General features: G+C 50.8%; 1 protein-coding gene across 3 annotated transcripts in view; it reads left to right on the top strand.

Annotated features, from left to right (window-relative positions):
* The first annotated feature begins 3,439 nt into the window (after positions 1-3,439).
* RBM19 (RNA binding motif protein 19) overlaps positions 3,440-23,639 on the top strand; it is a 159,076-nt gene continuing 138,876 nt past the window's right edge. For all 3 annotated transcript variants that reach the window (XM_075898196.2, XM_089775264.1, XM_075898197.2), the window contains exons 1-12: positions 3,440-3,597; positions 8,360-8,542; positions 11,592-11,723; positions 11,944-11,982; positions 13,000-13,222; positions 16,235-16,524; positions 19,130-19,210; positions 19,502-19,580; positions 20,188-20,259; positions 20,713-20,913; positions 21,589-21,719; positions 22,565-22,686. In XM_075898196.2, coding sequence (XP_075754311.1) covers positions 3,562-3,597; positions 8,360-8,542; positions 11,592-11,723; positions 11,944-11,982; positions 13,000-13,222; positions 16,235-16,524; positions 19,130-19,210; positions 19,502-19,580; positions 20,188-20,259; positions 20,713-20,913; positions 21,589-21,719; positions 22,565-22,686 — 1,589 coding nt within the window. In that variant the 5' untranslated portion in view covers positions 3,440-3,561. The remainder of the gene's footprint in view (positions 3,598-8,359; positions 8,543-11,591; positions 11,724-11,943; positions 11,983-12,999; positions 13,223-16,234; positions 16,525-19,129; positions 19,211-19,501; positions 19,581-20,187; positions 20,260-20,712; positions 20,914-21,588; positions 21,720-22,564; positions 22,687-23,639) is intronic.

Raw genomic sequence — 23,639 nt, forward strand, 5'->3', positions numbered from 1 at the left:
CCGTCTCATGTTTCTAAACCCCCCTCCTTTAGGCTGCCACCCTGGCCTTCTTTTCTTTCCCTGCTGCCTTCCCTAAATAAAAACATATGATCTCTGAACAACAGTCTCTTTATTGCTTGTATTGCAGGGTTAGCGCAGGGGATTACAGGCAAACACAGATTGGGGGCCCCTCGTTGAGTCTCAAAACTGGCCATTCATAAAACATTCTTTCAAAGCCTCTCTGATTTGCGCTGCCCTGTGCTATGCTCTTCTTATTGCTCTGGAGTCTGGCTGCTCAAAATCTTTGGCTAGGCACTTGGCCTCAGCCTCCTGACCCTGCCAGATAAGTTTCTCTCACAAAGACTATGGAGCACAATCAGGCTGACACCACAAAGGGAATGTTGCATTCACTGAGTTTCAACCTAATCAGAAGATTCCTAAACCTTCCCTTTAAATGCCCAAAAGCACATTCAACCACTATTCTGCACCTGCTCAGCCTATAGCGGAACTACCCCTTACTGGGGAGCAGGCTTCCCATGTACAGCTTCATGAGGTAAGAAAGCAAGGGGCAGGCTGGGTTGCCATGGGTCACTGTTGGCATTCCCACCTCTCTCATTCTGATTTTCCAGTCTAGGAAAAAAGTTCTATTGTGCATCTTTCTGAAGAGGCAGGAGTTCCTAAAGATGTGCATGTTGTGCATCTTTCCCGACCATCCCACGGTGATGTTGGTGAAATGGCCCTTGTGATCCACCAGTGCCTGTAGCACCATTGAGAATACCCCTTGTGGTTTATGTACTCCTCGGCAAGTTGTTTAGGGGTCAAGATGGGAATTTCATTTTGGTTTTCTTGTGCTTCAGGGCAGGGAAAAGCCATTCACAAAGTTTCATAAGAGTGGCTTTCTGCATTAGGAAGTTTTGCAGCCTCTGCTGATCGTCCCATAGTTGCATCACAATGCAGTCGCACCCATCTGTGCTTGTCTCATGGCACCCAGAACCAGCATTCCACTGTATCAATAGGATTGAATGCTGGTTGTGGTTCCAATTTGTTCAACACAAGAGTTTCCCTGCACATCATATGTGTGAAACTACAAGGTAGAAGAGATATTTTTCTTGGAGTATTGAGCCAAAGCTTTCAAAATACTTAATGTGACATTAAGTGCATCAGGGCAGCTCTGACCATAACAATGGTTTGATGTGAATACGTTTTTGCGCTGCTATGGTGTCTGAATGGGCAACCAGGGCCAAAAATGGCACAAAAAGACTGTTTACTATTGATCTCAAGCAAGAGGGAGGGGAATAGACAAGAGCTTTTTTTTATGGGATGCAGACTACACGAACCCATAACAACTTGCTGCACAGTTTTGCTCCCAGTGTGCACCGGGAACATAACCCAGAATGCAAAGTGGCACATGCATTGTGGAATAGATACCCACAGTGCATCACTCTGAAAGTCAATGACACTCTCCGTAATGGGGATAAGCTACTTTGAACTATGTTGAATTCTTCTTCCCAGTGGGGACACAGACCTTCAACTTTGCAAAAGCGGGTGGTAAGAAATTGACCATAACAGATTCAATCTCATCTCTTAGTGTAGACAAGGCCATAGAGTTTAAGGCCTGTAGGGACCATTAGAGCATTAGTCTAATGCATTTCACAGGGTGTTCCATCTCACTCAGTGACCCTGATATGAAGCCAAATAACTGGGGCTAAACAAAAGCATTTAAGTCCTTGGAAGACTAGAACCAAAGCCAAGTGAAAAGGGAAAGAGGGAACAGGAGTATAGGTAGTGACTTTCTAAAGTGCTGAAGGGTGCTCCACCCCCAGCTCTGCCATAGACCATCCCCCCACACACACTCCTTCCCACCCTGTTCTGAAGGCTCTATCCATGCTCCAGCTCTTCCCAGTCCCACTTAATCTCACTCCCACCTCTTATTGCCCTGTTCCACCCACTCCCCTGAGCTGACCACATCCTCATTCTTCCCCACTCCCTCCCAACCTCCAGCCTGCACACCATGAAACGTATGATCATGGTGGGCATAAAAGGTGGAGAGAGAAGGTGAGGTGCTGATTGTGGGACCCAGCAGGAAGTGCTGAGGGGTGAAGGGCAGCTGGTGGATACTCAGTATTCACCATTTCCACCCATGGGTGCTCCAGCTGTAGAGCAACCATGGGCTATGCCTACACTAGTGGGTTCTTGTGAAAAAGCATCCATGGCAGTGTGGATGCTCTCTTGCACAAGAAAGCTCTGATGGCCATTTTAGCCATAGGGCTTTCTTGCGCAAGAAACCCCTGCTGCATGTCCACACTGCCCTCTTGCGCAAGAGCTCTTCCGCAAGAGAGTTTACACTTGTTAGAAAAGAGCGTAGCTCTTGCACAAGAAGCCCTCTCTTACCATATTTTATTGTAAATTCCCTTACGCAAGAGCGGGTGGGCAGTGTGGACGCTCTGCAGAAGAACGGCTGTTCTTGTGCAAGAACCTGGCAGTGTAGACATAGCCATGGTGTGGAAGCCTGTGGATGGGAGTGGAGGACAAAGACCGGAGGACCATTGGTGGGAGGAAGCCAGAAAGCATGATGGGAAGTGTTCCGTTAATACACCTGCCCACTGTATGGTCTGACTCCAGCCAAGTGGTGATGGAATCCATCCACAGCACAGGGGATTGGATATACCAAGGGAAATTTCTGGGGAAGGACGTTAATGGAGACAAGGCGAAGGCCAGCAAGGACTATTTTCACATGAGAGTGGAGGGCTGATGATACCAGGCTGTGAAGCAGGCATGTACAAGGCAAGCTCCCCGCCCCTCCTGGTGCCTGACTGGAATGATACCCGACTGGAATGATACCCACACAGTCCTCCAGCTAGCCCAGCGCTGCATGCTCCCTGCAGTCCTGCCCTGGATTTGAATGCACTGCTGATCCAGTTTGCAGGGGTCAAGGCTCCAGTAGGGTTGTCAGGTGGAATGTGGGGCTGATGGCGCCATTAGGGGGCAGGAGGAGGTTCAGGGGCATGAGCTCCAGGAAGCTGGACCCTCCCTGGAAGTGGTAACATGCCCCTGTGGTTGGAGGAGCAAGGGGGGCGGGGAGAGGGTCTGCGCACTGCCCCCAAGCACTGGCTCCCTGCAGCTCCCATGGAGGCATCCCCCAGCCAATGGGTGCAGTGGAGCCAGCTCTTGGGCCAGTGTCCACCCCCAATGCCCCCCCCAATGGCTCCTGCCCCCCCCCCCCCCCCAGCTCCCGCTGGCCGCTGTCCTGGCGCGGGGTCCGGTGTTCTCTGCGCACAGACAGGTGAACTCTCCCCCCCTCCCCCAGCTTCAAGCCATTGGCCTCCCGCCCGCTCTGCCAGCGCCCCCTGCCGACCGCGCCTGAGCCTGGCAGCCGCCCGGAGCCGCTCCGCGCAGGCGCAGAAAAAACTCGGAAGACGGAGGAGGGGGGGGGGACGGACAGGCTTGCTCGCACGTGCGCGCTGGCGTGGCGGCGGGGTCACGTGGCTCGCAGCGGCCAAGATGGCGGCGGGGAGGCGTGAGCGGTCGTGAGCGCGCGTGGGGCTTCCTCCGTGGGCCGGGTCGGGCCGGCCCCTCCCCGCCATGTCGCGTCTCATCGTGAAAAACCTGCCCAGCGGGGTGAGTCCTGAGCGGCTGCCCGGGACGGGAGCCGCGGGGTCCCCACGGGGGGGGGTGGATTGGGAGCGAGGGGGGATGGGCATAGCCCGGGGGGGCAGGGATAAATCTCGGGGGGGTGGATTGGGAGCGAGGGGGGATGGGCATAGCCCGGGGGGGCAGGGATAAATCTCGGGGGGGTGGATTGGGAGCGAGGGGGGATGGGCATAGCCCGGGGGGGCAGGGATAAATCTCGGGGGGGTGGATTGGGAGCGAGGGGGGATGGGCATAGCCCGGGGGGGCAGGGATAAATCTCGGGGGGGTGGATTGGGAGCGAGGGGGGATGGGCATAGCCCGGGGGGGCAGGGATAAATCTCGGGGGGGTGGATTGGGAGCGAGGGGGGATGGGCATAGCCCGGGGGGGCAGGGATAAATCTCGGGGGGGGTGGATTGGGAGCGAGGGGGGATGGGCATAGCCCGGGGGGGCAGGGATAAATCTCGGGGGGGTGGATTGGGAGCGAGGGGGGATGGGCATAGCCCGGGGGGGCAGGGATAAATCTCGGGGGGGTGGATTGGGAGCGAGGGGGGATGGGCATAGCCCGGGGGGGCAGGGATAAATCTCGGGGGGGGTGGATTGGGAGCGAGGGGGGATGGGCATAGCCCGGGGGGGCAGGGATAAATCTCGGGGGGGTGGATTGGGAGCGAGGGGGGATGGGCATAGCCCGGGGGGGCAGGGATAAATCTCGGGGGGGTGGATTGGGAGCGAGGGGGGATGGGCATAGCCCGGGGGGGCAGGGATAAATCTCGGGGGGGGTGGATTGGGAGCGAGGGGGGATGGGCATAGCCCGGGGGGGCAGGGATAAATCTCGGGGGGGTGGATTGGGAGCGAGGGGGGATGGGCATAGCCCGGGGGGGCAGGGATAAATCTCGGGGGGGTGGATTGGGAGCGAGGGGGGATGGGCATAGCCCGGGGGGGCAGGGATAAATCTCGGGGGGGTGGATTGGGAGCGAGGGGGGATGGGCATAGCCCGGGGGGGCAGGGATAAATCTCGGGGGGGTGGATTGGGAGCGAGGGGGGATGGGCATAGCCCGGGGGGGCAGGGATAAATCTCGGGGGGGTGGATTGGGAGCGAGGGGGGATGGGCATAGCCCGGGGGGGCAGGGATAAATCTCGGGGGGGTGGATTGGGAGCGAGGGGGGATGGGCATAGCCCGGGGGGGCAGGGATAAATCTCGGGGGGGTGGATTGGGAGCGAGGGGGGATGGGCATAGCCCGGGGGGGCAGGGATAAATCTCGGGGGGGGTGGATTGGGAGCGAGGGGGGATGGGCATAGCCCGGGGGGGCAGGGATAAATCTCGGGGGGGTGGATTGGGAGCGAGGGGGGATGGGCATAGCCCGGGGGGGCAGGGATAAATCTCGGGGGGGTGGATTGGGAGCGAGGGGGGATGGGCATAGCCCGGGGGGGCAGGGATAAATCTCGGGGGGGTGGATTGGGAGCGAGGGGGGATGGGCATAGCCCGGGGGGGCAGGGATAAATCTCGGGGGGGTGGATTGGGAGCGAGGGGGGATGGGCATAGCCCGGGGGGGCAGGGATAAATCTCGGGGGGGTGGATTGGGAGCGAGGGGGGATGGGCATAGCCCGGGGGGGCAGGGATAAATCTCGGGGGGGTGGATTGGGAGCGAGGGGGGATGGGCATAGCCCGGGGGGGCAGGGATAAATCTCGGGGGGGTGGATTGGGAGCGAGGGGGGATGGGCATAGCCCGGGGGGGCAGGGATAAATCTCGGGGGGGTGGATTGGGAGCGAGGGGGGATGGGCATAGCCCGGGGGGGCAGGGATAAATCTCGGGGGGGTGGATTGGGAGCGAGGGGGGATGGGCATAGCCCGGGGGGGCAGGGATAAATCTCGGGGGGGGGTGGATTGGGAGCGAGGGGGGATGGGCATAGCCCGGGGGGCAGGGATAAATCTCGGGGGGGGGGTGGATTGGGAGCGAGGGGGATGGGCATAGCCCGGGGGGCAGGGATAAATCTCGGGGGGGGGTGGATTGGGAGCGAGGGGGGATGGGCATAGCCCGGGGGGCAGGGATAAATCTCGGGGGGGGGGTGGATTGGGAGCGAGGGGGATGGGCATAGCCCGGGGGGCAGGGATAAATCTCGGGGGGGGTGGATTGGGAGCGAGGGGGATGGGCATAGCCCGGGGGGCAGGGATAAATCTCGGGGGGGGGTGGATTGGGAGCGAGGGGGGATGGGCATAGCCCGGGGGGCAGGGATAAATCTCGGGGGGGTGGATTGGGAGCGAGGGGGATGGGCATAGCCCGGGGGGCAGGGATAAATCTCGGGGGGTGGATTGGGAGCGAGGGGGATGGGCATAGCCCGGGGGGCAGGGATAAATCTCGGGGGGGTGGATTGGGAGCGAGGGGGATGGGCATAGCCCGGGGGGCAGGGATAAATCTCGGGGGGGGGGGGTGGATTGGGAGCGAGGGGGATGGGCATAGCCCGGGGGGCAGGGATAAATCTCGGGGGGGGTGGATTGGGAGCGAGGGGGATGGGCATAGCCCGGGGGGCAGGGATAAATCTCGGGGGGTGGATTGGGAGCGAGGGGGATGGGCATAGCCCGGGGGGCAGGGATAAATCTCGGGGGGGTGTGGATTGGGAGCGAGGGGGGATGGGCATAGCCCGGGGGGCAGGGATAAATCTCGGGGGGTGTGGATTGGGAGCGAGGGGGATGGGCATAGCCCGGGGGGCAGGGATAAATCTCGGGGGGTGGATTGGGAGCGAGGGGGATGGGCATAGCCCGGGGGGCAGGGATAACTCTCGGGGGGGGGGGGTGGATTGGGAGCGAGGGGGGATGGGCATAGCCCGGGGGGCAGGGATAACTCTCGGGGGGTGGATTGGGAGCGAGGGGGGATGGGCATAGCCCGGGGGGCAGGGATAAATCTCGGGGGGGGGGGTGGATTGGGAGCGAGGGGGGATGGGCATAGCCCGGGGGGCAGGGATAAATCTCGGGGGGGGGGTGGATTGGGAGCGAGGGGGGATGGGCATAGCCCGGGGGGCAGGGATAAATCTCGGGGGGGGGGGTGGATTGGGAGCGAGGGGGGATGGGCATAGCCCGGGGGAGCAGGGATAAATCTCGGGGGGGGGTGGATTGGGAGCGAGGGGGGATGGGCATAGCCCGGGGGAGCAGGGATAAATCTCGGGGGGGGTGGATTGGGAGCGAGGGGGGATGGGCATAGCCCGGGGGGGGGGCAGGGATAAATCTCGGGGGGTGGATTGGGAGCGAGGGGGGATGGGCATAGCCCGGGGGGGGACAGGGATAAATCTCGGGGGGTGGATTGGGAGCGAGGGGGATGGGCATAGCCCGGGGGGCAGGGATAAATCTCGGGGGGTGGATTGGGAGCAAGGGGGGATGGGCATAGCCCGGGGGGGGGCAGGGATAAATCTCGGGGGGTGGATTGGGAGCGAGGAGGGATGGGCATAGCCCGGGGGGCAGGGATAAATCTCGGGGGGGGGGTGGATTGGGAGCGAGGGGGGATGGGCATAGCCCGGGGGGGCAGGGATAAATCTCGGGGGGGGTGGATTGGGAGCGAGGGGGGATGGGCATAGCCCGGGGGAGCAGGGATAAATCTCGGGGGGGGGTGGATTGGGAGCGAGGGGGGATGGGCATAGCCCGGGGGAGCAGGGATAAATCTCGGGGGGTGTGGATTGGGAGCAAGGGGGGATGGGCATAGTCCGGGGGGGCAGGGATAAATCTCGGGGGGTGGATTGGGAGCAAGGGGGGATGGGCATAGTCCGGGGGGGGCAGGGATAAATCTCGGGGGGTGGATTGGGAGCAAGGGGGGATGGGCATAGCCCGGGGGGGGGCAGGGATAAATCTCGGGGGGGGTGGATTGGGAGCGAGGAGGGATGGGCATAGCCCGGGGGACAGGGATTAATCTCGGGGGGGGGGGGAGATGCTCTAGCTCTAGGGGGAGGTAAATTGGAGGGGAAATGGGCAGCGCTGGTCGTGCTGTGCGCGGAAGAGGATAAACTGCAGCCCTGAGGGCCACATGGAAGGGTCCAGCTTGGGGCGGGGATGGGAATGGAGGTGAACCGGGGCGGGGGAGCTTGCTATTGACAAGGAAAGAGGGAAGGCGGTGGTGGGACGGTGGGAGGTGAGCCTGTGCGGGAGAGTTGAGCGGGTGGATATTCCGTACTGGAGAAGAGTTGGGAGGATTTGGGGTGAGGCGTAAAGTGAGTTATTTGGGAATAGGGCTGGAGGGATGATAGCTAGGAGCAGTGCCTCATTTGCAAAAGTGGGGGCACAAGTTGAGGATTGCGCCGCCTTTTAGGCGTGAGGGTCTTCTTTCACTGCCTATAATGCTAGGATCCTTACCCTGTCCAAAGAGGAGCCCAGTTCTGAAGTTGAGTTGTGGATGTCATGTGGGGGTTGCAGTATGTTCCAGGTCAATGACATACTTGTGCTTTATAAGGCACCAAGTACAGAGTGCTAGATCTGAAGATCTTTCAGTCTGACAGAGATGGATATAGAGACAACTGGACTGGCTAGCATATTGAGAGAGATTTTGACTATTTTCAGCATAGCTTTAATATTGAAGTCCAGGTTCTGAGAGCTATAGCAGTGGTATTCTAAGTTTATGAAGCATCCTAAAGGTGAAGTCTTAGGGTATGTCTAGACTACATGCCTCTGTCGCCAGAGGCATGTAGATTAGGCTACCCGACATAGTAAAATGAAGCGGCGATTAGACTGTAAAAGATCTTTTACCCTGATGCCCCTTCTCTTTTTTGCAGATGAAGGAAGATCGATTCCGGAAACTATTTGCAGCCTTTGGCACGCTAACTGATTGCAGCTTGAAATTCACCAAGGATGGCAAGTTCCGCAAGTTTGGTTTCATTGGCTTTAAGTCTGAAGATGAAGCCAAAACAGCAATGAATCATTTCAACAAGAGTTTTATAGACATGGCCAGAATCACAGTGAGTTGACTTTAAAATAAAATGTCTCAGGGGTAGCTATGTTTGTTTGTAATTTTAAAAACAAGTAGTTCTGTGGTATCTTACAAATTAACAAAACTATATAGTATGATGCTCATCTGATTAAGTGGGTTTTAAAAGCTCAATTTGTTAGTTCCTGATGTTCCACAAGACTGCTTATTGTTTTTAAAATAAAATGTTTGCTCCTCTGAGAAAAATTTGTGACTTTGATAGTATTTTACTTAGAGGAAGAGAGGAGCTTCACTAAACCCAATTGATAATACTGAAGTAGTGGAGCCTTGTTTGTGGACTGATTATCAGGCATTCCAGTCAGTGTTCCCTCTAAAATTTTCCATCCATGAGCAGAACGAAGTGTTGTTTTGTGCACCAATACTGAGGTCATGTGCGTGTTTTCAGATGTGTTCCACTGTGGCACTGATCCCTGAGAGACTCTTCTAGTGCAGAGACCCCAGCCCTGTCCCCGCTAGGATCCAGAACCTTGCTCCCAGGCAGCACCCTCCTATCTAGTGAGGAAAAGATGAGCCTGCTTCGCGGGCGGCCTGTGTTCAGGGCAGGGGCTGTCACAGGCTGCTACCTGCAGGGCTGGCTGTGAATCCCTGCCTAGGGCAGAGGGAAGCTGCTGCCAGTGCTCAGGGTTTGCAGAGAGTGGAGAGCTGGTGATGGTGCAGTGACACATGAGGGACCTGGGGTGGGGGGAAGCCAGCAGGGGGCTGAAAGGAGCAGGAGGCTCTGAGAGCCAGAGGGCAGTGTGAGGGAGGAAGAAGGGGAACAGGCATGCAAGGGGGCTTCTGGCCCCAGGAGCAGCCGCAGCGTAGCCTGGCTCCAGCCCTGGTTCTGAGCCCAGGAGCAGCTGAATTATGGCCTGTCTCTAGCCCTGCCAGCTGGGTTCCCATATGGCCCACTCTGGGAACAGCTGGGCAAACCACAATGTGGCCCTGGCCACACCTCCAGCCTTGGGGAAGGGCTGAAGCTAGGGCTAGGGGCCACATGGTGGCTGCCTGGCTGCTCCTAGGACTGGAACTGGGAGCACAGTACTAAAAATAGCACCATGGCCCCTGCCCCAGGAGCAACTGCACTATTGCCCTGGCCCCAATTCTGGCAGCTGCCACATGGTCCTGGCCCCATCTGCTCCCAAGACGGAGCCACATGGTAAGAGGCTGTGCTATGTGTCAGGGCTGGAGCTAGGGCTGCAGTGCAGCTGCTCCTGGGGCTGTGGTACTAAAAACAGCATCACAGCACTGGTTCCAGCCCCGGCACACAGGGCAGCCACCCGACATACAGCCCCGCCCCAGGAGCAGCTCAGAAGCCCTGGCCCTCCACTCCCACCAAGTATACTGCCAGCAGAAGTTTACCTCAAGGAAGGTGAGCGCTGCTATGCGGCTCTGCTGAGGGGGTGGGCAGGATTAGAATTCTTTGTGTTCGCTATGCAGGCGTGCACTGTAGAGGGAACTGAGATCCCAGTCAGTAATCATCCCTGCTGCACTTTGTGCAGCCAGCTTTGATTCCCAGACTCTTAATCCACACTGGCAAGGGCTAGGAGTACTGTGGAAACTACACACTAAGGAAAGAGTCCTTTTCCTTCTGTCCAGCCTGAATAAGCAGGCTAGGTGCAGGGCAAAATGTAGTAGATAAAATCCTCCCTTTTCTTTGCCTTTGCAAGCCACAGAGCAGTTGTGAAGCTGTTGGATACTTGGGCCCAGTATCTGGTGTATGTTCTCAGGCTCCATACAGCGGATGGGAACAGGAGGATCTGCATAGTGGGTATTGCAACACGACCAACCTGGTATTCTTTGAGCATCCTGTTTCCATGCATTTAGTGGGACTATATCAGGGATGGGCTATAATTTTTAATGGGAGGCCACTCTCAAGATTTTGGTAAGTGGTCAAGGACCACACTTCTGTCTAGGGATCGTGGGGTCTGGGACGGAGGGTGGGGTGTAAAGGGGAGTTTGGGATAGAGGACTTGGAGGGTGTGTGTGGCTCTGAGAAGGAGTTTGTGTAGGGGGTTATGATCTGGTGCATGAGAGGATTCTGGCCTGGGGGAAGGGTATAAGAGGGGTGCAGGGTTTTGGGAGGGAGTTGTGATCTGGGAGAAAGGAGAAACAGGAAGCAGAGGGTTTGGGTGATGACCTGGGACAGGGGAATGGGTTGCAGGGTCAGGGAGGGTATGTGTGCAGGAAAGGATTCTGATCTGGGGAAGGGATGTAAGAGGGGGTGCAGGGTCTGGGACGGATTGTGACCTGGAGGAGATGGGGAGAGGGGATACAGAAGGTTTGAGTGGTGACCAGGGCAGGTAGTTGAGGGGGAAAGAAGGGGTGGGATGCCAGAGCCAGGCTCTGGCTGGGAGGTGCTTATCTAGGCAGCTCCCAGCCAGCAGCTCTGCAGGAAGCTTTTTCCTCCCTGCTCAGACTGCAAAGCCATTAGCAGCCTGCTGTTTAAAATGGCTGCAACTGCTCTAGTAAGGGTGCTGGCCAGGTGTCTTGGTGGGCCAAATGTGGCCCACTAGCCACCTCTTACCCACCTCTGGACTATACTAATTCTTCTGTTTAGGGAGCCACTGCAGAGGTAGAGTAGGGTTCACATCATTTGATCTTCAAGCAAAGGAAGCCAAGTTGATGGTAAGTGGAGCAGTCTGATTCAGATATTCAATAGCAATTGAATTAGTTGAGTTAGTTGGCCATCTGTTGCTCTAGCAGTGCTGGTCCAGTGCTAGGCTGATTTAAAGTCTTAGATCTCTGGATACTGTATCTAGCAAGCCCTGAAATTGTGTGTACTGTATTCCATTAAAGTTGTTTACATTTTCTCTTGTTCTGTGGAGACAATGCGCTAGAAGACTGTAGAGAACAAAACAGTTTGTCTGAATATGTCCCAAAATAATTAATGTAATTATGAGTTCCTTCCACTGAAGAGCTATAAACAGGTAGTTCTCAATGGGTCCTTACTGCAGTAATGTCTGCGTCTTTCTGCTTTACATGTACTATAAAAAATGGGACTTGTTAAAAAGGGGCTCCTTGTTTTTGGCTCTTTTCAGGTAGAGTTCTGTAAATCATTTGGTGACCCATTGAAACCCAGAGCTTGGAGCAAACACTCCCAGAATCCTTCTGCACCGGATAAGCCTACCAACAATTCCAAAACAAGTCCAGTTCCCACAAACAGAAAGAAAGTAAGTCACACTCACTTTCTCAGGTGTGACATGTACATCAGTAGCTTTGTGAGGGGGTGGGGGAGGTGGCTGCAGCAGTGGCCTGAAATTCAGGATTCCATGTCTCATTCTTGGTTTACCATTCACTTTTGATCTTTCTGCCTTCTTTCCAGTCTGTGTAATGAGAATCATGACTATCTTGTAGATATGCCATTCTGAAAAGTGTGTGGTGTTGTTTCAGGAAAAAAAGAAGAAAAGTACAACAGGAAGCTTAAAAGAGGTGAGTTGAGAGTAGTTTGTGAGACTTGTCCATTTGAGTAAAAAGGTTTGATACAGAAAACCTAGGATAGAAATTGCTGAGAACTCTGTATCTATTCTGTTCTCATCCCAGCTTGAGCAAGTCACTGAATCTTTCTGTGTCTGTTTTCTCATCATAAAATAGTGAACTTTGTAGTTGTCTTGCTGCTTTAAGTTCTTTGACAATCTCAGGTTACAGGTGCTTCGTAGAAGTGAAAAATACATATTAAATCATTAACAATTTTACTTGCTGTCTCTGAATTTCTCTCCACACTCAGGCTGTGTCTACACTGGGCCACTTATTCTGGAAAATCAGCCGCTTTTCCGGAATAAGCTGCGAGCTGTCTACACTGGCCCTTGAATTTCCGGAAAAGCAACGACGCTCTACTGTACAAAATCAGCTGCTATTCCGGAAAAACTATTCTGCTCCCGCTCGGGCATAAGTCCTTATTCCGGAACACTGTTCCGGAAAAGGGCCAGTGTAGACAGCCCAATAGTCTTTTCCGGAAAAAAGCCCCGATCACGAAAATGGCGATCGGGGCTCTTTTCCGGAAAAGCGTGTCTACATTGGCCACAGACGCTTTTCCGGAAAAGCAGCCTGCCAATGTAGGCGCTCCTTTTCCGGAAAAACTGAAAACGGAATAGTATTCCGTTTTAAGCAGTTCCGGAAATTCATGCCAGTGTAGACACAGCCTCAGTGTTTCATTAGTAGCATTACAGGTAGCATCTGGTCTGAGAGGGAGTGCCGCTTCCAGAGTTGTTGATTCAGATGAGACAGGTGGTTTAACCGTGGTGCTCTGATGTATCCTATAACACTGTAAATTAATAAATGGAGCATATCTGTCTGCATTTCACTGAAGGGAAATCGGCCCCGGCAGGTGAAAAGCAGACTCCCGTGAGATCTTAGTTGCCAGGAATTACACAGGGCTCCTGATCTAAACAGGGCTTCTTGTCCCTGTGTCTGTCTTCACTATTCATGTGTGTTGTTTTTTCCCAACAGCTGGAAGGAGACGAGGCATTCAAAGAATTTTTGGTAGTTCACCAAAAACGGACACAGGTGGCCACTTGGGCTAATGACACATTGGCAGAACAGCCCAAGACAGGGAAGTCAAAGCCAGTGGATGATTACCTAAACTTTGACTCGGATGAGTCAGAGGAGCTCAGCGAAGAGGAGAAGAGCAGGGGAGAGCAACATGAGGAGCAAAAAACAACAAACACTAAAAGTAAATATCTCTTTGTTCTGTTCATCTTTAACTGGGATACCGATGCGGGCCCTGATCCTGTGGAGTGCCAAGCAGCTCCAGGAAAATGTTGCATGCTGTCAGATCCTGTGGAGTTGGTGGGAATTGTGATAGTTCAGCATATCACCAGATATCCCCAAAATGTGATGCAAACTTCACAGTAGCTATGGTTTCAGCATATTTTATCAATGTTTGGTCCCTAGTCCCTCTCCAGGGAGCCTAAGGAGTCTGAACTGCAGACTTGCTGGTTCATCTGCCCAAGTGAGTCTCTTCCATTCCCTATCTACATGGGATGCTGCAGCCATTCTGTCCTCAGCCCTTTAAATAACCCTCCATAAGTCTTTCTAAAGGAGTGAAATTTTTCTTGCTTTGTTTTAGGCCCAAAGGCTTTTCAGAAAGTTTAGATAAGGCACTGGACTGGGAAATATCTGGCTCTGCCACTGAGCTTCAGGGTATCCTCAGACAAGTCACTTCCCTGTTTTGTGCCTCAGTTCCCCTTTCTGTTATCCATGTTGTTTATTTAAATTGCAAGCTCTTTGGGTCAGGGATTGTGCAGTACTTAGGACAAGATGGCTATAATTTTGGTTAGAGCCTGTAGGTGCTCCTGTAAATCACATAATTGAGCTGACTCACTTTCGGTGACATTGAAGTATCTATCACAGATTGAGGAGTCAGAAGAACAGGTTTTGGAACAAACTGATAAACAATGATTAGTTATCGGGACTAGGTGGTATTCACCCAGGGGTTCTAAAGAAGCGCAGATATGAAGGTTCAGAATTACTAGTTTCTGTACCAGAGGACTGAAGGATAGCTAATGTAACACCTATTTTTAAAAAAAGCAGTCTGTGCAACTTTAGGTTTTAGGTTGGTAAACTGGTTGAAGCTATGGTAAAAAAAAAAAAAAAAAGATAAGGCATGTAGATGGGGCACACAGCTGTGTTGAAGAACCAGTGTGGTTTTGGTGAGGCATGATTTCCCTTTACAAATGTATTAGAATTATTTAAGAGCACACAGACAGACAAGGTAATGCAATGGATAAAGTATACTTGAACTTTCAGAAAACCTTTGACAAGATCCTGCACCAAAGGCTCTTCAGCAAAATAAACAGACATGGGCTAAGAGGAAAGGTACTCTCATGGATCCTTAAACTGGTTAAAAGACAGGAAAGAAAAGATTGGAGTAAATGTTCAATTTTTACTGTGGAGAGAGGTAACTGCAGGGTCCCCCAAGGATCTGTACTGTGACCACTGCTATTGAACATACTCACAGATAATCTGGAAAAAAGGTTAAAGAGTGAGATGGCTCAGTTTGTAGATAATATAAAATTACTCAAAATAGACGAGGGCAAAGCTGACGAGGAATAGTTACAGAGGGATCCCACAAAACTGAGTGATTGGACTCATTTAAGGAGGGATATGATAGAGATCTCTAAAATCATAAATGAGGTGGAGAAATTGAATAAGGAAGAGTTATTTACCTCTTCACATCACAGAAGAACCAGGGATCACTCAATACGCAGGGAGTTCAAAACAGAAGGAAACACAGTCAACCTGTGAAACTCATTACTAGAGATGCTGTGAAGGTCAAAATTAGAACTGCGTTTTAAAAAACAGTAAAAAAGTTCATGGAGGTCCATCAAGGGCTATTAGCCAGAATGCACAGGCAAGCAGTCCAATTCCCAGGGTGTCCCTAAGCCTCTAACTTGTTAACAGAGATTGGATTTCCCAGTTCTTTGTTCCCTCAGAAGAAGCTGGCATCCTTCTTCCAGCCAGCATCCTAGGCTTCCTTGGCTAGAGGGACCCTTGGTGTAATGAGTCTGACCATTCCTATTGCTCTTATGCACGTTTTTACAAATGTCTGTGTCCCTTCTATTTTTAAAAGATTTCTCTTTGAATCTTGGCAAACTCAAAAGCAGTTAAGTTTTGAAATATCAAGCAAGGACAAGAATAATAGTTCCCTGCTCTTATCTAGCACTTTTCATCAGTAGATCTCAAAGAGCTTTACAAGTAGACTGACATTGTTATCCCCATTTTACAGATGGGGATACTGAGGAGATATGTAGTTCTTCAGTGAATTGATGAATAAGTTCATGTACTTCCTGGCCACCTGCAGTGCTTCAGGTTTCAGCAGAGACTACTGATACTCATCTGCCTATTGATCTCCGTTCACAAACCAGATCCCAAAGTCAGCTCCTTTATAAGTTATGCCTATGGTTAGCCTGTGCAAAGCCACTACACTTGTATTACTGTTATCTTGGATCTTTCTGTGCTTCACCTTTGTATCTCTCCCACCTTGGGAGTTTTTGGGGTACAGAGACTGTTTAAGCGTGTATTATGCACTTCAGGGCTTTTGGTGCTGCTATGATATGGATAACTAGTAAGAACACATTAACATGCAAAGTGCGGACCTCCAGGGTAGTGTGTTTTTCTATGTGCTTGTATCTTCCTTATCCAGCTTTTCAAATAGAGTGTTTAGTACTAGAGAAAGACCGACAGCCTGGAAAGCCAAAGCTTTCTGTTGATCTCTGTAGCATGGACTTGAACAGAGCAAGCTTCTTTCTCAGGCTACCTCTGCCAATGATTTGTACAAATAACCTCAGTGGTAAGAGGGACGAGTTCAGACTCTGGCCTGTTTAATCCTTGGTCTGTCTGACAGTGTAATGCAAAAGGTACTGGTGACTTTTGATGGGATCTGTCTTGCCAGACATCTAGCCAGTAGCCCATTGGATAGTAATTGCTTCTCATTCTTACCAGCCATGGCTGGATTTGATCACCTGACCCAAGAGGAGGAAAGGGGATTGATTCTGGGATGTTGAACCTGAGCCTCCTTTGGTGCTGCCTGTGTATATAGGGTGGCTGTTCTTGCAGGAGCCCAGCTGGACAAAGAGTCCACAGCAGCTCTTGGGGTTTGTGCTGCTCTAGGCTGTTTGTCCTCCTGGGAAAAGGGAGGTTTGTGTGCATGCATATGTCTAATGCTTTCTCTCCTCTCTGACAGTGAAGAAGAGCCCCAGGGAAAAGGCAGCTGCCAGGAAAGAGCTCTCCGATATGGATTACCTGAAATCTAAAGTGGTGAAAAATTCCTCATCTTCCTCATCAGAGGAGGAGAGTGAGGAGGACCAGCCTGATAGTGAACAGTGTGAGGGGGGAAGCGAGGTCGAGAGAGAACCTGGCAGCATGAAAGTCATCAGTGCTCAGATGGAAACAGAGGCAAAGCTGGAAGGACATAGCAAAGAGCAGGGGACTGTGGTGGAGGAGAAGAAGAAGAAAAAAGGAGAGAAATTGGAGGTATAGTCCAATTACAGATGGGCCTGAATTGTAACCTGGGTGCCAGTTCTCTCCTGCAGTTTGGCTCTGGATTTGAACTTGGCAATTTGGGTTGATCCATCTTCATTCCTGTTGGAGCAGTTTTCACATCTAAAGGCTTTGCAATGAATTATCCCTGTATCTGCCCTAAATGGAGTAAAAAGTATTAGAGGGGTAGCCATGTTAGTCTATAACTTTAAAAACAATGAGTAGTCCTGTGATACCTTAGAGGCTAACAAAAATATATATTGTTTATGAACTTTCACGGGTAAACCCTGCTTCTTCAGATGAGTTTGAGTAGAGATAAAAGGGTGGCTATCAGATTTATAACAGAAGAAGAAAAAAAACATAAACAACAAATAGTCTGGTAGCACTTTATAGACTAACAAAACATGTATGGTATCATGAGCTTTCCTGAGGGGAAAAAAATGTACCTGTCAATACTAGTGCATGTACTAAGGAGGCTAATTAAGTGGGCTGGAGGTGTCCCATACTTAACTTGATGTTAGTGTTGTGTTAAATGTAAGGAAGACTGGTTTTATAATAGGCTCTCTAGTTAATGTCTTTTGTTAAGCCCCAGAGAAATTGTCAGATTTGCATATGAAGGTCAATTCTGCATTCTCTTTCTGTGGTTGGCTTGTGAAATTCCTTTGCAGAAGAATGACTTGGGCACTCTATGGATATAAAAGTTGCCATTCTTATACAAGGGAATCTTACAATCAAACTACAGAGAGAAAATGCAGAATTGACCTTCACTCTAAATTTGACACAGCTTCTGTGGAGTTTAACAAAGACATTAATGGGGTGGACCATTATAAAACCAGTCTTCCCTATATTTAACATGTCAATGGCAATAAAAGCTAAGAATGGGACACGTCCAGCCCACTTGATTAGTGTCATTAGCACCTGTGCTAAATGGAGTCTGTTTTGAGAGAGGAAGGATGACACAGTGATTAGATCTAGGACTTGAGAGACGTGGGGTTGGTTGTCCTCTTGCCACAGGCCTCCTGTGCAAGTGGGGTTCTGCCAGGAAACGGGTGAATGGGACTTCACAGGGAGAAGGGAGGCAGGTTCCCATTAATCTGAGCTATCTCATAAAGGCAAGCACTGTAGTAGCAGTCATTCAGGCTGTAGAGACACAGATATGAAGTTTTGGTCCTGTGCCTAATTTTCGGCAAACCTGGATATGAGACAGTGCATGGTTTGTATTTTGGTTTCAGTCAACTTCTCTGCCCCAGGCTTACTGAGTGATCTTGAGCTAGACACTTAGTGTGTCCGTGCCTCAGTTTCTTCACAGTGCAATAGGGCTAATAGTCACCTACCCTGGAAGTAATATTAGGTGCTTTGGTAGCACAAACATGGGGTCATATAGATGGGGTTTTGTCTGTCTCCCCATTAGTGTTTTGTTCCAAAGGGGCAGGTTTCTATGTTATCTTAAAATTAGTCCCTTCTTGTGGTCAAGTTTGAGGGCAGCTCATGGAGAAATGTGAAAGCAGATTCAATTTGACAGAGAAAATAATGGTAAGTTTCCTTATTTACCTCCTTAGCTACTCTGAAGTTTTTGGGGATATAATTGGCTTTTACCGCTTACCCATGTCTACTATTCTTTGTTAGTCTCAGGATAGCCCAGGGCACTACACTTCTAAAGGGCATTTGTACAGGATTACTGCCCTTAGTGGTGATTGATCCTGTGTTTTAGTCTCATACAGGTTGTACTGTAACTGACTAGACATGCTAGCCAAAATTTAGAAAAACGACTAGAGATTTTGAAGAGCCTGCAGTTCAGAGGGTGGGTACTTGTTGCCTTTTGAAATTAAGTCATTTTAGATGTCCCAGGTTGACCACTTAGAATCACTGTCTACTTTGTGAAAACTGAGGCATCTGTGATTTTTCCCTTAATGTGGGAACTGGTTACATGCATGCAGGCTCAGCCCATTGACCGTATCCTGTGAGGTTTTTGCCTTAGTTAACTGAGGGCTCAGGCCAAACTAGGGCAGATGCTGTGTATGTGTGGGATTGTTTAGGCCTGCAGAGGGCTGAAAGCTTGTGGCTCTCGGTAAGGCATGTCTTGAAAAACATAGTTGCTAGCTACCTGCTAGCTAACTACATCTACTTGTCGAAAGCTGATATGACTGGGTTGGCGATCCAGGGGTAACCCATTTCTGTGAATCTCTGCCCTCCCATCTGGCAGCTTCTAGGATTCCCTGATTGCTGTCCAGGAGTAGAAGTGTTATCTTGTCTGTCTGTCATATTCTATATGTGCCTATCATCATAGAATCTTAGTGCCTCTCTGACCCCTCCACTCCACCTGGAATGGATAATGTACTCTCCCTCTCTCTCTCCTATCCAAGTCTGACTCTGTATGCAAGTGGTAGGAATGCATCATCTGTTGCTCTGTCCTTTCTACATCCTCTTGCTTTCTGGGGAAGACTAGCTCCGTGGCATCAGGCCTCCATCTATCCTGTACTCCGCCTCTCTCACACTGTGCTGCTGACCAAAGTTGACTCTTGTTCCAGATACTGTTCTGGATTAAACCTCTTGCCAAGGATGAGTTTTGAAATGTTATCTCACTTTTCCTTCTCTCCAGCTGAAGAATGAAGTCAGTTCCAGTATAGCTACCACGCCGTACACAGTAAAGCTACGAGGGGCTCCTTTCAATGTCACCGAGGTAAGTGCTCTGCCACCATTGCCTTACCACTTCCTCATTTATGGCTTAAATGGTATTTGTAACAGGAACAGAATGATAGTCCTTGGATTGCCAACATCTACAATTCAGTAGCCAGCATATACTGTTCAGGCGTTACTAGGTATCTTCAGGTTAGTGGGTGAGTTTTGAGAGTGGAACATTCATAATGTCAAGAGTCCCAAAGTGTCTAGGCAGCATTCCTAAAATTTACCAAAGGGCACTCCAGAAATCTGCCCAACTTGCTGAAATTGTTTTATTCTCTTCTATTTCCAGAAAAATGTTCGAGAATTCCTCTTGCCCTTGAAGCCGGTGGCAATCAGGATAGCAAGAAATATTCATGGGAATAAGACAGGTACCAGCTGTAGAGGGATTGTGCATTGTGGGTGCTGCACAGCAGAGATGACATTAGGAATGCTATTTCCCATGTTGGCCTTTGCTATTTCTTAAGCCTGTGGTTCCAAATCACGACAGTATGCTCCAGTTCTCACACATCCCGTTCCCGTGACTTACTCCAGTCTTTGTACCTTAGAATGGACTTTGAGGAGCCACACCATAAAAATGGTGCATAGGGCAGGCAGTTTATTTCCACTGTACATTGTTTTCATAATTTTTTGGGGGGGAGGAGTGCATCTTCTATCCCTTTGAGTTTGAAGCATGTAAAAATGTACACAGTGCATGGGGGTCTAACTGCCAGATCAGTTTTAGACTATTTATGTGCACATGCAAGCACAAACAGAAGTCTTAGAAAAATATTTTCTCTTCAGTGAAAGATCCATTCTATCTCAAATCTGATATAGTTTACTCCAGAATAAATATGGTGGCAGATACACATATATTATGGAAATCTAATACAGAAAAAAAATCTTTAACTTGTTGCTTAACTGTCTAGTTAGTGTGTGTGTGTGCACACACATCCACATAGCTCATGATGTGCTCAATTGAACCTGATTTCTTTCCAGGCTATGTCTTTGTTGACTTCAACAGTGAGGAAGAAGTACAGAAAGCCTTGAAACGAAACAAGGAATACATGGGTAAGAGCAGCCTGTAGGCACTTGTCACTGACTCTGGTCTGTGGGTATAGGGATTTTCTGCTGTGGGTCCTGTTTGCTTCTCACATTTCAAGAGGATTCTGGTCCATCTCTTGATTTTTGCTCTGGCAGGAATGGAGGGTTTGTAAGAACAGGCATGCAATGTCCTGATTGTGTGTGGAAAAGATTAGGTGGTGTCTAGCTACTTGTGTTGCTCTTGTTTCAGTGAGCACTATGTGTCTTCCCCTCCAACCATTAACATTGTTCTCACAGAGATGGGATGGGCTAGAGGGCTTCCATGGGAAGTCAGCAGAGTTTGTCCAGCTTACACCAGCAATAAATTTGGCCCATCATCTTTAGAGAGGACCATATATTTTAATTATCTTGGCTCAAGTCTGGCTGAGGTCTTTGGGTGTGCCTGAAATGTAAGGTTCCCTTCTGTGTTGTGTGTGGCAGGTGGGCGCTACATCGAAGTTTTCCAAGAGGAGAGTATGCTGAAGATGAAACTCACCCGAAAGGGTGAAGACCAGCCCTGGCAAAGGAGGAAGAAGGATGATGAGGAAGAGGAGGACCTGTCTGAGTCAGGGAGACTCTTTGTACGGAATCTCCCTTATACTAGCACGGAGGAGGAGTTGGAGCAAATATTTTCCAAATATGGTAGGGAATGGAGCTCCATTCAGCTTCTTACTTCTCCCTAACAATCTGTGGGCTGATCATCTTGCCAGGCTCTAAATGCTCACTTGGATAGCAAGAAAGTTGAAGGAGTAGAAGACTCCATGAACTTGACAAGGCTGTGGCACTCAACCTGCAGTTGCCAAGATACCACAGGGGTGAACACCATTTTAAAACTAAATCTTGATTTATGTAGGCTGAATTCCCTTTCACTTCCAGGACATGTCCTCTTAGTGCAGGGTGGAATAGGGGAGTTATGGAGTGCCAGTGTGTGCTGTTGGGACAGAGAAGATTGGGTGGTGAGCTGCATCCCCTTCTGGCCCCAGATAGTTCTGACTGACCTGTAATGTGTGTAGTCTGTGCAATGCATCATTGCTCATGTCTAGATGCCCGGGGAGTTGAGGCACATTGCTAGTAGGGGTGTGGGGAAAGTGGGTATTACTGCTGGCCTGTACCAACCCAGAAATAAAAGTTTCCATTTTCCATGCAGTCGACCCTTGAGCAGTCCCAGATTGTCTAAATGCGCACAGGTGCTAAGTTCAGCAACTTTCATGGTTTCGTTCCATCAGCTGGGTTCCTACAAAAGACACAGTCACTCAGTCCTGCTCCGCATTGTCTGAAAAGGGGGCATATCTTATTTAAATCATTTTTCTTTTGCAGGCCCCCTGTCCGAGATCCACTTGCCCGTTGACAATCTGACCAAGAAACCCAAGGGATTTGCCTTTATCACCTACATGATTCCTGAGCATGCAGTGAAGGCCTTTGCAGGAGTGGATGGGCAGGTATTCCAGGTACGGTAACAAACTAACTTGGAGATCTGGGTGGATGTTTGGTCATAAGGATTATTGCCATATCACAGCGAGAGTAGCCTGTCCCCGCTCTGGGAACTGAGCATGGTGGCTCATGCCATAGTCTAGCCCTGGTGAAAGCCCCTGTAGGCTGGGCATTATGGCTCGAGGTCTAGTCCACTACATCCCAGTCAGTGGGGTAGTGCGGCCCAGTGGCCAAGTCTGTGGTGTCGTCTTCTCCTCCTCCCCCCTCTTCCCCCCCCCCCCGTGATCAGCCCCAACTGAGCTGCTCCTCTGGCCTTTATACTGGCCCTGCAGCTGGAGCATGCCCGGCAGGTCTGCAGCAGAGGGGCCTTCTCAGCCCAGTAGGCCTGGTTAACCCCTCCCTGGCCACTGTGGGGTTAGTACACCCCATCATATGCCAGAAGGTCAGATGCTTATGGTGATGCCACTGTGTCCTCTGGCATTGAGGAATAGAGTGTTCTGAAGAGGAGAAGGCCTCTAATGCGGTGGAGCAGTTCCAGTTTACATGGATTAGTGGGTTCAGAAAACCCCAGGCTGCTGCTAATTCAGTGCTATGCAGAAGTCATATGCTGTTACCAGAGGGGGTGAATTTGGCATTCAGTGGTCTTTCAAACTCTGCATTGGGCTGGTCTGGGGATTGCATTGGTGCCAATCTTTAGCAGCAGGGAAGAAAGGGGAGGACCTTGCACTCTAGTTGGGAAGGTCATTATGAAAGGAAGTTGCATAAAACCCTGCACTGACACTCTGTAGCTCATCTTACCTTGACGCAGCAAGACTATGAATGTGGGTCCAGTGGCGCTATGTCTTATGTGTCTGTCTCCTAGGGTAGGATGCTGCATGTGTTACCCTCCACCATAAAGAAGGAAGAAAGGGAGAACCTAGATGCTGCAGGATCCTCTTCCTACAAAAAGCAGAAAGAGTCTAAAGACAAAGCAAACAGTGCCAGGTATAGAGGGAGTAGTTTCGCTCAGCTGTATCCTTTTGTTTTAGTATGCCACTAACTGCAGAATTCCCCCTTAGAACTAGAATTGAAATGTGTGTGGCTCCTCCAAGGGTGTGTATTAAAGGAATTTCTGTTACGTTGCCCTTTCCTTGGCTCTAGTATCCTTGCATCTTCGCTCGTCTAGAGCAAGTGGATTCTTTTTTGACTTATCTGAGTTGCTGTACTGGATCAGTCCTTCTAATCCAGTTTCCTAACCCCAGCAGTGGCAGGTTGAACAGAGCCCAGCCATAGCTTTGTAACTGAGAAGTGAAGAATGTCCTATTTTACTGAAATACAGCCTTTCCATTTTCTCCCACACTGCTTACAACTAGGGATGTTAGCCTGTACCCGGTTACATAATTAACTGATAAGCCTGGGCTCATCAGTTAATCTTAACGATTACCTGCACCACCCCGCCTCCCCTAAATGCCTCTGTATCAGAGGCAGCAAGGTGGGAGGAAGATGGGAGACTGTGCCTGTGCAGTTGCTTCCCCTCTTCCCCCGCTGCCTACCACATAAACTCAGCATTGTAGAGGATGGGAGGGCAGGCAGGAGCCAGTACACCCAGGAAGCTGGCTTTCAAGCCGGCTCTCCACGTGTACAGGGTTCAAGCAGGAGCTGGCTCCTACGGAGCTGCCTGCCTCCTCTCTCCTGTTGCCTCCCTCAGAAGCAGCAATGCGAGGAGGAGCAGGCAGGAGCTGCTGGCAACAGTAGAGGTAGCGAAGGCAGGACCCAGTGCTTAGAGAGGGCTCCCCATCAGCACCGACTCCCACCTGTCATGTGTAAGTGTTAAAAAATTGAGTAGTTACACATTTACAAAATCCCCACATTTGTTAACATCCCTACTTACAACCAACTTGCTCCCTTTTCCCCCCCCCACTCTTGCATGTTTTAGCCATATGCCACCTCCTATTCAG

This window comes from Pelodiscus sinensis, chromosome Z (assembly GCF_052426305.1).
Source record: "Pelodiscus sinensis isolate ZL-2025 chromosome Z, ASM5242630v1, whole genome shotgun sequence".
NCBI classification, from domain to species: Eukaryota; Metazoa; Chordata; order Testudines; family Trionychidae; genus Pelodiscus; species Pelodiscus sinensis.